The sequence below is a fragment of the Mya arenaria genome, chromosome 2 (genome assembly GCF_026914265.1).
Source record: "Mya arenaria isolate MELC-2E11 chromosome 2, ASM2691426v1".
Lineage (NCBI taxonomy): Eukaryota > Metazoa > Mollusca > Bivalvia > Myida > Myidae > Mya > Mya arenaria.
The window spans coordinates 30,050,150-30,065,926 of NC_069123.1; the positions used below are offsets into that span (position 1 = coordinate 30,050,150).

Consider the following 15,777-nt stretch of genomic DNA (forward strand, 5'->3'; position numbering starts at 1 on the left):
GACATCACCTGTACAAGAATAAATTCAACCGGAGCAGTGCCAACTTCTCAAAGGACATAGCGAACCTTAGTAAATTTCAAGACTTAAAACTACTCTTAGTATGTGCTCATCTATACAGTCTCATAATGATTGTATCAAGGTACAAAAAGTAAATAATATGCTGTCAAACAGTGTTCGAGCTTTCCTGACGAAATGCTGAAGCCAACTTTACCCACTTACTTTTGTTTGCCTACTTTATCAATTCTTTAATTATTTATTTGTTTTAGTTCTATTGCGACCTAGGCATTTCAGTGTATTTAAAAACTTAATTGGGCGATTTAGGTTATTTTCGGGGTATGAACGCAGTTGGGCTGGTTTAAGATTGAGGATACCTAATATTTAAGAAATAGAAATTGAGGTGTTAATATTTTGGAATTACCCGGCGACATGTAACTTGAAATAGAGTGCCCTAATGTCGACATGAGAGTCAGAAAAAATGTTTGCCAACTTAACCATATATAGAGTAGATCAGAGGCAAATGCTCCTGATTAAAATGAATTATTAAGTGAATCTGGGACCAATGACAAAATCCTACTCCCAGAGTAAATGAATCTAAGCATACGTGCAATCCACGTGCAGTTAAATACGGACGAATATTACAATAATATGGGACTTCTAAAAGAACTTCAGGATACCGGGATGCGCCGCGTTTTAGAAAGGCCCCTATCATAAAGCGGTCGCCCATGATTGATATCATATATTTTCGCGATACCAATTCACAAATTCAATGTCAAAGTAGTTAATATACATTTTAACATGTAGTTAAATGTCTTAACTCTACAAGCTGCCTTCAGTGAAACAAAATTGACCATTCGGAACGAACTATTTAGTAAAATGACAAAATTAACAGATGTGCTACTCAAGAAAGCTAGGAACAGTAGCGATATAAAAACAAAATGGTTTCAGAGTCCAACTTATCGACATAGAATGATAGCAAGACCTAACGTTCTTGGAAACAAAGTTGCTGTGGCAAACGTTGCTGCACTTAAAGGTAAATTTCTGATAAAAAAAAATGTCAATAAACCCGTTTGAACTGGATCAGGTTTATCATGTTCATGTTAAATGTTGAATACTGACTAAGAAAACAGGGGCAGTTCCAGGATTTGGCGTTAGATTAGTGGTGCAACCTTTTGACTTGCGCCCCTCCAGTTGAATCATAATTTATTTGGTTTTAAGTGTTGGCAGGGGGATTTGTGGGCACTCCAATTTCCCGAAATGGCCCGAAATTGTGCATTTTGGTTGTAGTTTATAACTAATTCTCCTATATTGTTCTGAATCCCCTTGTGGAAGAAGAAAAAACATCATCTGCTGTTGCAAATAAAGCAACTATGTTATACTTTTAAAAGTTTGCTTCATGTTACCAAGTTGAGTTATTTTATATGGTATGTTACTGTCAAAAGACTATGAAGTAATGCACCAGTCAATTGTAACCATGCCCCCCCCCCCCCGCCCCAGGTCAGGGGTATAGCGGACTCTTTGACTTTTTGTCAAGCCTATCCCAGGTAAAATTCCCGCTCTGTGGGAACAAAGTGCTCGTAAAGTCCTTGTGAAATGCCAACGCACCCCGGGGACATCCTATGTAAGGCCTAGTCTTAAATAATAGACGTGTTATACGGGATTCTTCCAATCCCTAACATCTAAACGGGAATGTGCAAAAAACAGGGGTGTTTTAAAAATATTGAAATTGTTCTAAGTGAAGTATTTTATTGTTGAAATTGATCATAAAGAGTAATATTCATATTTTACCATGTAAGTGAAATGTTAATTTGCACTAAACAAGCATTTAATGCATAAAAACAAGTTGTTTACCTTTGCAATAAAACAAAAGTTGACTAACACAAACAACAATTATGCGAAGGGGAACAACTCGATACAATCGTAATAACTCCGCTTCGAGATAGACCTCTTTATACAATCGTAACAACTCGGCCATGGCCGAAATGTTCCGAGAGATTTAAAACTGTGCCCTGAAGCCTTGCAGGTGCCCTTCATGTATATATCGTTATGTTTTGACAGAATGAAATGAAGAAAAGCCGTCAAACTCATAATCAGAAGTTGGATATTTATTTTTTGTGTACGGAACTAATATAAAATAACATTATCTGGTAATATTTCTTGTTTTTATGATATTTTATAGACGCTATATGCTTTAACCCGGAATCCTGATCGGAACAACTACCCACTTTTGATACTAAACCATTTGTACGTGAAGGATTTGCCATATCAAAAATCTAAAAAAAATCCGTCAACGTACAATTATTTGGACTAATGTAAGGCCCATTCCGCACTATTTTTGGTGTGAAAACAAAATCACCATATTCACCCGGCACTGCGAGGCCACCTGGAAAGGTAAATAACGACCCATTTCCCCTCACTACCCCTTGTATACCCATGGAACTTGGGGGGCGTGGTTACAATTGACTAGTGCATAATGGTATCATATGGGTGCATTATAATTTATAATAGGGATAATATCTATTTGTATGTCTGTGCAATATAACTTTTAAATAATATTCGAAAAATATCAATAATATGCCTATTACTAATGGGAGTTTGGTCAGAGTGATGTCATAATATGTCACATGGTAGCAGTCTACAATATTTGGATTTTCATATATACAGTACAAGACCAAGTTTCTGTATCTTCATGTCAAGTTAAAAAACCCTGATACATTTGAATATCTTGAAGGATTGCATTTTAATCATAATTTATTACATGAACATTCATTTACGCAATATAATTATATGACAAAAAAGATCATCAAACAACAGAAATGGTACAATGTTACATTGTTTAAAATCATATTAAAAAGGACTTGCAAAGGGATTTGCCCATGAGTCCAACCTCAGTAACAGCCCTTTCCTAAAACAATGTATATAAATAAGCAAAAGGATTACCTTGTCACATAAGCTAGGAACACAAATGTCATATTTCATATCAGCACCAGTCCTGCATAAGAATGAGAAAAATGTTTTCTATATCTATGAGTCACAATTTCAAGCATTTTGTATGAAATGTATAATGCTTTAATTATTCACTGCCCAATACAATGTGATCTTGTGTCCCTCAGCTCCCTGTCCTGTTTGTACAACACCATGTCCTGTTTGTACAACACCCTGTCCTGTTTGTACAACACCCTGTCCTATTTGTACAACACCCTGTCCTATTTGTACAACACCATGTCCTATTTGTACAACACCCTGTCCTGTTTGTACAACACCATGTCCTATTTGTACAACACCCTGTCCTATTTGTACAACACCCTGTCCTATTTGTACAACACCCTGTCCTATTTGCACAACACCCTGTCCTATTTGTACAACACCCTGTCCTGTTTGTACAACACCCTGTCCTATTTGTACAACACCCTGTCCTTTTTGTACAACACCCTGTCCTGTTTGTACAACATCCTGTCCTATTTGTACAACACCCTGTCCTATTTGTACAACACCCTGTCCTATTTGTACAACACCCTGTCCTATTTGTACAACACCCTGTCCTGTTTGTACAACACCCTGTCCTATTTGTACAACACCCTGTCCTATTTGTACAACACCCTGTCCTATTTGTACAACACCCTGTCCTGTTTGTACAACACCCTATCCTATTTGTACAACACCCTGTCCTATTTGTACAACACCCTATCCTATTTGTACAACACCCTGTCCTATTTGTACAACACCCTGTCCTGTTTGTACAACACCCTGTCCTGTTTGTACAACACCCTGTCCTGTTTGTACAACACCCTATCCTATTTGTACAACACCCTGTCCTGTTTGTACAACATCCTGTCCTATTTGTACAACACCCTGTCCTATTTGTACAACACCCTGTCCTATTTGTACAACACCCTGTCCTATTTGTACAACACCCTGTCCTATTTGTACAACACCCTGTCCTGTTTGTACAACACCCTGTCCTGTTTGTACAACACCCTGTCCTGTTTGTACAACACCCTGTCCTATTTGTACAACACCCTGTCCTGTTTGTACAACATCCTGTCCTATTTGTACAACACCCTGTCCTGTTTGTACAACATCCTGTCCTATTTGTACAACACCCTGTCCTGTTTGTACAACACCCTGTCCTGTTTGTACAACACCCTGTCCTATTTGTACAACATCATGTCCTGTTTGTTCAACACCCTGTCTTTTTTTTCCTTTAAAGCATGGCTAAAACCTTACCAGAAGTTTTTTAGGCCTGATTATGCAATGTATATCCCATGAAACATGAAGCAGTAGCAAAACTCAGCTTTTGTTATTATTTCAGACCCATGTCAGGATCTTCTCCAACAGATGTTGTCATGCTGGAAAAAGAATGAGTTTAAAGAGAACACCTGTCAGGACGAGTATGCAAAGTATGCCCTCTGCCTGACGAAATTCCGGGTAAGATCATGAACAGGCCAATACAATAAATTTAGTTTAATTAGGGTTTCATCCTTTTCAAAAACAGGTAGGGTAGGCTAGCTTTGCTTTATTATTTTTTTTAATTTTTTTATAAGGCTTCATGTAAGAACCTTATCGTAATCATTGGAGAATTGTGGTAAATTAATATTCTGTATAAAGCTTTAAATGTTTAATCTACATATTGAAACACACACTGAAAAAATAAAGATAAAAAAAATAAAAATTTGTTACCAACTGACTATAAAAATTTCGTAGGTAGGGTCGGGTAACCTGAACGAGACATATTTTGTTTTTAGACCACATCACAAAAAGAGATACTTGAAAGATGTTTATAGTTTTTTCATACAGATCCTGTTGTTCTACATGCCACATTCTTCAATACTCATTCAACTGCCATTTTCCAATGCCAATTTGTGACATATGTACAGAAGAGCTATAGATGACTTGCACATGGTCCTTTTATATGAATTCTTTGTCACCTCAATGCAAGAACTCTTAATTAGTGAATGCCTATGATTCATATATTATGTACCTGGGAATTTTCACAAGGCAGCATGGTGTTATATTGATTCAGATATTGCAATGAAGTGTAGGCGATGTTGTTTATATTAAAAGGTATTTCATACATCATTAAGCTGGATGAATGATTCATAGTTCCATTGACGGTTTAACTGTCGGTTATATATACGTAAAGTTTAAATGTCTGGTGACCTCTGTAGACTGTATAATTATGAATAATGGTATCATTTGAAGGGTTTTGGTTGCTAATAAAGAATGCACAAATCAGTACCTACTACCCAAGTTTTTTAAGTTGTTGACAATGAATGCAACTATATTTCATTTTCTTTCTGGGCTTTTGGTTTACCAGGCCTATATCACATGGATAATTAGATCAATACCATGTGTGGTTATTAGACCAATTTCATATGGGGTTATCAGACCAATTTTATATGGGGTTACAAGGCTAATTTCATATGGGTTATCAGACCAATTTCATACGAAGTTTAATAATCAGGCCAATTTTATATTAGGTTACAAGGCTAATTTCATATGGGATATCAGACCAAATTCATATGAAGTTTAATAATGAGGCCAATTGTATATGGGGTTACAAGGCCTATTTCATATAGTGTATATACCAATTATATTATTATAATACCAATTTTTTATGGTGTTACCAAGCCAATTTTATATGGGTTATCAGACCAATTTTATATGGGGTTACCAGGCCAATTTCATATTGGTTATCAGGTCAATTTCATATTAGTTTCCAGGCCAATTTCATATGGGTTATCGGGCCAATTTCATATGGGTTATTAGGCCAATTTCATATGGGTTATCAGGCCAATTTCATATTGGTTATCAGGTTAATTTCATATGGGTTATCAGGCCATTTTCATATGGGTTATCAGGTCAATTTCATATGGATTATCAGGTCAATTTCATATGGATTATCAGGTCAATTTCATATGGTGTTACCAAGCCAATTTTATATGGGTTGTCAGACCAATTTTATATGGGGTTACCAGGCCAATTTCATATTGGTTATCAGGTCAATTTCATATTAGTTTCCAGGCCAATTTCATATGGGTTATCAGGCCAATTTCATATGGGTTATTAGGCCAATTTCATATGGGTTATCAGGCCAATTTCATATTGGTTATCAGGTTAATTTCATATGGGTTATCAGGCCATTTTCATATGGGTTATCAGGTCAATTTCATATGGATTATCAGGTCAATTTCATATGGATTATCAGGTCAATTTCATATGGATTATCAGGTCAATTTCATATGGGATACCTGGCCAATTTCATATGGGTTACCAGGCCTATTTCATATGGGTTATCAGGCCATTTTCATATGGGTTACGAGGTCAATTTCATATGGGTTATCAGGCCAATTTAATATTGGTTATCAGGTCAATTTCATATTGGTTATCAGGTCAATTTCATATGGGTTATCAGGCCATTTTCATATGGGTTATCAGGCCAATTTCATATGGGTTATCAGGTCAATTTCATATGGATTATCAGGTCAATTTCATATGGGATACCAGGCCAATTTCATATGGGTTACCAGGCCTATTTCATATGGGTTACCAGGTCATTTTCATATGGGTTACGAGGTCAAATTCATATGGGTTATCAGGTCAATTTCATATGGGTTATCAGGCCAATTTCATATGGGTTACCTGGCCAATTTCAATATTGTTTTAAAATCCAATTTGGTATGGGATTACCAGGCCATATACAAATTTCACTTTCAAAATTTAATAAACTTTACCATAACACACCTTAAACCTCTTAAACCTGAACTTGATAGATATGTATGTTCAGACATTGATGCAAGGTTCACCCAAGGAATTTTAAGCTAAAGCTGTTAATTTGGGGGGATGGGGAGGGGTGGGGTGGGGGTGTGTGTGCAGGATTCATGAATTTATAGTTCTGTGGAAATGGGGGTATAAGTTAGTAAATAATGTCAGGGAATGTAATTTTCTGCACTTTCAAAATGGGGGTGTATGTCAGTAAATTATGTCAGGGAATAATGTTTTCTGCATGATGGGAATGGGGTTTAAGTCAGTAAATTTTGTCAGGGATTTTCCTGGTGCAGAAAATTCAATTCCCTGCCAACTTCTGCCTTTGGTGTTTTGTTCGGTCACTTTATTGTGAAGCAAAAATCTTCTTCTGCTTTTTATTTATTAGTATTATCCTTTTTAGCAAAAGTTGTGTCAAAGACGGACATTCTTTATTAGCCTCCCTGAGGAGGTCAATATTCAATTTAATTCCTCAGCTAGTCCAAACGAATACAAGGAAAAAACTTAAGATGACAAATTTATCATAAATACGATAACACAGTGTAAATGCTCCTTCCCGGGTGATTGATTTATTATTAGATTAAAGAATCTTAGGCTACAGGAAATGTTGACTGTATCTGGAAATCTGCAGGCATTTTCGATGATTTATTGAACCCATTCATGAATTATAACTGGCCTTGTCATAATCAACATTACTCACACTAGAAGCTAATATTCATTAACAAAAAAACTTACTGGAGCTATTGCTTGGCTTCTGGCAGTGGGATGTTTAATATAAAAGTGCATTAACACTGCCATTAAGATTTTAAATGAAATTGAATGAAGAGGCGGGAGGAGAGGGGGACTTTGATAAATGGGCATTGAGGTCAGCTCTAGGGAATTATTTTCTGCTAGCGTAATGCGTACAGAATCTGGTTTTTGTCTCTGCTAAGTATTATAGGTGTCCACTATTGATGAGCGTTTTGCTATTTCTGGTATGTGTGGGAGAGTTCTTGATCTGATAGATACGTTTTTAATGGTTTTAATGTCGTCATTTACATATTGTGCAAGATCGCTTTGGAATTATGTGATTAAGATAAAAACAAATATTAGCTTCAAGGAAAGCAATTTGTCAGTTTGTTTAAAAAAAAAAATCCACATCCACAAATGTGCATTCCGGTCATAATAATATTTTCAAATATTCTATTTGTTAAGGCTGAGGTTTCAATCAATTGCCGGATTGATTCTGATTTAAAAAAGAGTATGAAAGCTTCTGACGAAAGCATCTGCATTACATTCAATCATTAATTGGTTTAAGGCCAATATAATTAATATTTTTATGCCCCCCTTGGAAGAAGAGGGGTATATTGCTTTGCACATGTCGGTCAGTCGGTCGGTCGGTCCGTCGGTAGACCAAAGCTTGTCCGACTGAACTTGACATGAAGGTTTGGCCTGACCAGTAGATGACCCCTATTTATTTAAGGGCTCATTGGGTCAAAGGTCAAGGTCACAGTGACCTTTAATGGTAAAATTATTTTAAACCTTGTCTGAGTACAACTCAACAATGCCTACATCTATGGTCATCAAACGTGATATGGAAGTTGGGCCTGACCAGTAGATGATCTCTATTGTTTTTAGGGGTCATCGGCCCAAAGGTCAAGGTCACAGTGACCTTGAATGATAAAAGGTTGTCCGAGTCAAAACTCGACAATGCATGCACCCATGGCCATCATACTGGACTTGGAGGTTGGGCCTGACCAGTAGATGACCCCTATTGTTTTTAGGGGTCATTGGGCCAAAGGTGAAGGTCATAGTGACCTTGAATGGTAAATGGTTGTCATGTGATAACTCGACAATGCCTGCACCCATGGCCCTCAAACTTAACTTGGAGGTAGGGCCTGACCAGTAGATGACCCCTATTGATTCTAGGGGGTCAAAGGTCAAGGTCACAGTAACTTTGAAACTTGATAATTCCTGGACCTATGGTCATCAAACTTGACATGAAGGTTCGGCCTGACCAGTAGATGACCCCTCTTGACTTTTGGAGTCAAGGTCATGGTCACAGTAACCTTTAACGCAAAAAGTTAACAAATTCTTCTCCCAGTGATATCTCAACAATGCCTGAACCTATGATCATCAAACTTGACATGGAAGTTGGGCCTGACCAGAAGATGACCCTTAAGTTCACAGTGACTTTGAATGCGAAGATGTTTAGAGTGATAACTCGACAATGTCTGCATCCATGGCCCGCAAACTTGACTTGGAGTTGTGTCTGACCTCTAGACGACCCCTTATGATTTTAGGGGTCATCAGATCAAAGGTCAAGGTCACAGTGACCTTGAGCGAAAAAATCTTTGTCAGTGTAATAACTTGTCAATGCATGCACCCATGGCCCTCAAACTTGACATTTAGATTTTTGGTGATCAGCTGATGACTCCTATGGATTTTGAGTTCATAGAGTCAAAGGTCATGGTCATAACACACTCTATCCTCACACTTTGAATGGTCATAATCATAAAACTGCCTAAACGGCATCAAATGTCAGTGACAAATCAGCTGTCATTTCGGTCCATGCATATTTCATTCAATTGTCCATATAAACATGGCGCTCAGGGGGGGCATAATGTTTGACAAACATCTCTTGTTTTATATTGGGGCGGGGTTGACTTGTTTTATTAGATGACTGTTTCACCGTTGAATTTGTATCGCGCTCTTCCTTATTGCATAAAGGACCATATACATGTCAATTTTCCTTTTTTACACGTGAATGTCATACATCGACACTGTAGGTATGAATAAACGCCGTTCCCAAACAGTTCCGGACTGATACACAAATACAAACACTAGTTCATCATTTTTATTTGAGTCAATAAAATTTAATGAATGGCAGAAAAAGAGGGAGTGGGCCGTGATCAAAATCAAGCAATTAATTTATAGTCACCTTATTAAATGTGTTATTCAGCAAATGCACATGTGCGCACTTGCTAGTATACAGACACTGTTGAAGTTGAACTGTATATTTTCTTACAGCATTTTTTTAGTTAATATAAGCATCAAAGAACATCTACTCCTATAATATGAACGTTAAATTACCCACAATGCTTGTCCTTTACAAATATTTTCCCGACATAGAACTTTTCCAGGTAATGTATGGATGCAAAAACAGACTTAGTAAATCATGAAACTATAAATTAATGAAAGGAATCGGGTATTGACAGCCAAACACATAAACAGATTGCTGGAATCGAGAAAGATTTCATGATTTGTGATACCATTGAATCTGTGTGGCATTTCAAGAAACTCCTGTGAATGAGGAAGATTGAAATGTAATCTGAAATTTAGTGAAGTTTGCAATTCGTTTACTAGGTGCTTTTGGTACATAATGCTTAAATACCATTGTGTGAAATAACCAGCAGTCTGAGACTACCAGAATTTGACATAGTCTGGCAGAGTCAAAGGATACACCAACACAAGGCAAAAAATAATGATTTTGAACTAGACAGACTTTTGTATGGAAAACACTTACTACAGTAGTAAGTAGTACTCACAATTTGTATTTATTTTGTGTTGAAAACATTTGAAAAAAAAAATCATACCAATAAGTTAGCCCCTATGCCCAGCCGCAAATAACATTGTTTTAGTAAGGCAGAAATGGAAAATAACTATATTAGTGTTGGCATGAATGTCTCTTAACTAGTTAGCTTGTGAGTGCGAACAGCTGACTATTTATAAATTCTGTTAATGACGAAACGGAACTTTGGCAGTCGTTTTTGTCAGAATTATTTAATCATAATTTGTCCGCCAATCTCATTGGCGAAGGGACATTTTAAATAATCATGGAATTCTTGACAAAATATTATTTCCAGTGAAATCTTAACCCACCTTTATCACGATGGGAATATTGCACCGCTTTAATCACCATGGAAATCATGAACCACCATGGGAATATTGAACCACCATTGTACTATGGAAAACATAAACCACCATGGGAATATTGAACCACTATTGTCACCATGGAAAACATGAACCACCATGGGAATATTGAACCACTATTGTCACCATGGAAAACATGAACCACCATGGGAATATTGAACCACTATTGTCACCATGGAAATCATGAACCACCATGGGAATATTGAACCACCATTGTCACCATGGAAATCATGAACCACCATGGGAAAATTTAACCACTATTGTCACCATGGAAATCATGAACCACCATGGGAATATTGAACCACTATTGTCACCATGGAAATCATGAACCACCAAGGGAAAATTTAACCACTATTGTCACCATGGAAATCATGAACCACCATGGGAATATTGAACCACTATTGTCACCATGGAAATCATGATCCACCATGGGAATATTGAACCACTATTGTCACCATGGAAATCATGATCCACCATGGGAATATTGAACCACTATTGTCACCATGGAAAACATGAACCACCATGGGAATATTGCACCACCATTGTCACCATGGACAACATGAACCACCATGGGAATATTGAACCACCATTGTCACCATGGAAAACATGAACCACCATGGGAATATTGAACCACTATTGTCACCATGGAAATCATGAACCACCATGGGAATATTGAACCACTATTATCACCATGGAAATCTTGAAAAACCATAAAAGGCTGCAGCTGGATACTCAGATCAGAGATCTGATAAGACAATAAGGCAATTAGTTTAAGATCAGTGCACAGAGGTTGTGTACAATAAACGTTGTTGTTTTGTTTGTTGTTGTTTTGTTTTGTTTTTGTTTGTTTGTTTTTTTGGGGGAGGGGTCACTTATAGATGGATTAAACTAGGCTTGTAAGGATTTTTTTATCCTCATTATCACCATGTGAATATTGAATCAGCATTATCATCATGAAAATCTTAAACCATCATTATTTCAAAAGAAGTCTTGAACCACCATTATTAACTTGAAAGTCTTCAGTCCCTATTAACCGCATTGTCATGTGTTCTTGAATAACCATAGTAATCATCGAAAATGCATTTTGTACAGCTTTTGTTATTGATTTTGAACACTGCATTATTATTTAACAAACTTGATGCTGTGATGATGTTAAGCCCGCACACCGACCTTGGTGTTGCCAGCGACTTCAAACATAACTCAAAAACTGCCAATAAACCTTTCTCCATGTCCTTTTACAACATCTATTTATTACTTGTAGACTAAACTTGAAGCAGCGGCTGCGTTCAGCGAGCAGACAGAGCTAGGTGAAGGTGCTAACCAGAGGCTGAATCCAAAAATTGCCAACAGACTTCTCTCCATGTACTCTCAACCACCCTACGAGGTCAAGATCACACACGGTGAGACAGGGGCTTATCACTGGTTAGGCTTATCAGTAAAGTTGAATTTTATTTATATATCTGTTCAAGTTTATATTTTGTGTTTGAAACACTAGCTGACAATTTTACCTGACTTATGGAAACTTTTGAAAGTGTGAAAGTGGTTTGGACGTGTATGGTTGTCTACCTCTCAAAAAAGTGTCATGGGTTCCAACATTCTCATAGCAAGTCAATTTGGTCACTTGATGGAAATGGCCTTGGTAGTTATTTCTATCTTCATTAGCTGTATAAAAAAGCTATATGGGCCCATCATTATTCACTTGCCTTTAGTCCCTGCTAAAAAAGTATACAATAAGATCACACACAGCGGGGGGGGGGGGGATGGGCTTATCAGTTGCAAGGCTTATCAGTAAAGTTGAAATTTTATTTTTGTTTAGGGTTTAGACTTTAAATGAAGCATATGGTGTAAACATTATTCAACTTCAAACAAGATAAAGTAATGTAGAACAAGTTTTGTGCTGACTAGCTGATTCTGATTTTTTTAATAGTTTATATACTGCACCCACAACCCCAGTAATTTAAATACTAGTAACACACAAGTTCAGCACAAGTAAATAATTTTAATCAAAAAGGCTGTCTGTAAAGTAGCTGTTTTGTACCATGTTGTAAACGACAACGTTCAATAACCTGCGCAAATATAAGTGAATAGTGTATGATATTTAAAGTGACTCTTATTCAAAATCAATACAATTGTACATGTATAACAAACATAAATTTTGAATGATGAAACCTTTAACTACTTTAAATACTTAATAATGCATTTATGGAAAATATTAATTACTGATAACAAGAGTGTAGGCTGTATTCAATAGCTGAAAATGCAAACATATAAAATGATTGGTGAATGTAGAAATACTGTGCTTTCTTTCAAAATTTGGTATCCTTCATCAGAACCATTGTTTTTGCCATGAATTCATCCCTTTTGATAATTTTAAACAATTGTATTAATTGTGATAAATCTTATTTTGGAGTAAGAGTGCATCTTTAAAGCACTGTTTGGCTCCACCAACTTGTTCCTGTTTTTATGTATAGGATTTAATGTATGTATGACAACAAAGAAAACACCTTCAAACATGATACAGAAAGATATTGAAAGATTATTTATTTATTGTGATTGTAACATTTACCAGACTACCAGTGTTTTGGCAATATCATTAAAATTCTATCCTGAATACAGATTGTACAATATTCGCAATAAAATTATCATAAAAGCCAAAAAAGCTGATAATGATTAGTTCCTTTCTTAAATTAACCACTTTACCTTACAATCAAACTTTTTCTTTGATATTTTCAGAACTTGGTAAACCAATGACAAAACCTCGAACATTCAAAGGGAAAACCGACACCAATCAAGTGCATGAGAGGTACCAGGATTTCTTGTTGAAGAAGTTAAAAAAAGGTTGAGGATAACATAACATTGACACATATTAGGATTTGTTTTCATTGAGGATAAGAATTTTATTTTGTATTACATCTATTTAAAATTCTAATGCAAAATATACTATAAAAAAAATAATAATAGTTGTTTACGCCAGTGCAAGTCAGATTGATGGTAGCTTTAAATTGAATAGCTATCGTATGAAAAATATCAAAAATAGTAAAATACTGACAACATATAAAAATGAAATTTGAAAATAATAAGATTTAAATACTTGCTTTGTATGCCTTTGAATGGTGTTTAAAGTCACTTGGGTACGCGTGTACTGCTAAACTTTGATTTTGTATATTCCTGTTTAAATGTTATGGTCGCATCATTAAAATCCATGTAGGTGAACTTTTACTGGATTCATCCATAGGTTAAATTTGTAGTAGAAGTTATGAGGAATGATCTATTCACTGATGTCATTGCCTTCTTGATTTCTTTATTTCACATTTTTGCAATTTTGTTGCAACTGCAAATGAAGAATAAATTTACAGTTCCATTTAATACAGTTTTGCTTATTTATAATGACCCTTTGCTCCAAAATCATACCTGTCTTTAAGATGAACAGTATTGTACGCACAGAAAACAAACTTGATAGGTACTATAGATTAGTGTATAAATCTATAAATGTATATATGAGCTAATATTTAATCTGCCAATGGGCAGATTTTCATAGAGTGAAGTTGAAAATATTAATATTTATTTTCTGCTTATTTCTGAAACCCTCCTGTAAGCCGAATGTGTACTTTCATTGATAAAATGTTAATGCACACAATGGTAATGAACATTGGAAACAATTGTTTTGTTACTTAAAGTAGTATGTTACTTAAAGTAATTGTGATAAATTAAATATTATTCCTGTTCAACTAGAACTATCACAGGAGTTATGAAAATTCCCCTTACATAAAGCTTTGACACAGAATTATATTTCTTGAATCTCAATTGTACACTAGTGTAAATAAAGGGCCATAACTCTGTGAAAAAATCTCCATATATTCCTGAAGGCATGCACCACTAGACTTGGTATAAATCAAACCTGTTAAGTTTTTATCAATGTCCGGCCCGGCCTTTTGGAGATGAAGTGCACATAAGGATCTCTGTGTAGCATATGTTTTTAAAAAAAGTAAATGCCATCACTTCCCGGATCTGACTGAAACTCCATGTGAGTGATATATATCAGCCTAGTGGTACTTTTTTAGACAAGATTTACACTAAATACCATGGACTCATCTTTATTATGTCAAGGGCCATAACTCTGTTGTCAAATCCTATAGAAACGCCCCCTCCCTCTAAATATCGATTTTAAAATGCAAAAGTTTACCCAGGTTTATAAATAATTATGAAGGAACTGTGACTAATACATGAGGGAAGCCATTTATATAGGGCGCGGGCAGAACTTTATTAACTCAACAACAACGATTATTTGAAATTCAACCAAATTGAATATGAGTTTTATCATATGCGCTTCCCGGATATTATAGTATTTCAAGTTAAAAAAGACCCGGGTTTTAAACTTCGAATGATGTCAACAAAACGCTTGCAATTCTGAAATAATCAATTAAGCAGACGGGCGCAGTTACCAATATCTAATTAAAGTAAGTTAATGCTTAAAATGTATAGATTATCGCTTATTATGCAAATTTTGCATTTTCTAGACATATAAAGTTATCATTAAGTTTGCAGAAGATGTGCTCTATGTATTGAAAGTCCATAAAACAATGACAGCAAATACCACGAAACAGCGTAACCGGACTACCAAATAAACGCTGAACTAACAACGAAGATGTGATTATTATACACCCTAAAATGCGAAAAACTAACAGATATGTTTAAGTGCAATGCAGTCGTGTCTTAGCTGTCATTAGCACAACACGACGAATGTTCCTTGGGGATGCCAGTCTGTAGCCCGTTCTTATCAATGGTATTTATATAATGAGTCATTTTCTGATGATGAATATTTCAATATTTATACACGATTTTGGTCCCAAGAGTGAAATTTTAACGACAATATGTCTGTAAAATTGAATAAAATATGATATTATAATACATTGCTAGTTAAGTGGCTTCAAAAACGATAAACACCAGCGTATCTGGGGAGGGGCACTCGGCGCGACCCCCCCCCCCCACCCAATTCGCCCAAGTCACGTTATCGTGCATCCTACGATGTACGTCCTAGCGCCTTGCACGACTTGTCTACGATGATCGTACGACCATCATACGATTGGATCCTCTCAAACATAT

The 15,777-nt window shown here is 36.0% G+C and overlaps 1 protein-coding gene across 1 annotated transcript; it reads left to right on the top strand.

Annotated features, from left to right (window-relative positions):
• Nucleotides 1–705: 705 nt before the first annotated feature.
• Nucleotides 706–14,040, top strand: LOC128246451 (coiled-coil-helix-coiled-coil-helix domain-containing protein 1-like). The gene is made up of 4 exons (XM_052964668.1): nt 706–1,030; nt 4,310–4,425; nt 11,936–12,074; nt 13,408–14,040. The coding sequence occupies exons 1-4, from the start codon at nt 874–876 to the stop codon at nt 13,515–13,517; spliced, it is 522 nt and encodes a 173-aa protein (XP_052820628.1). The 5' UTR covers nt 706–873; the 3' UTR covers nt 13,518–14,040.
• Nucleotides 14,041–15,777: the final 1,737 nt, after the last annotated feature.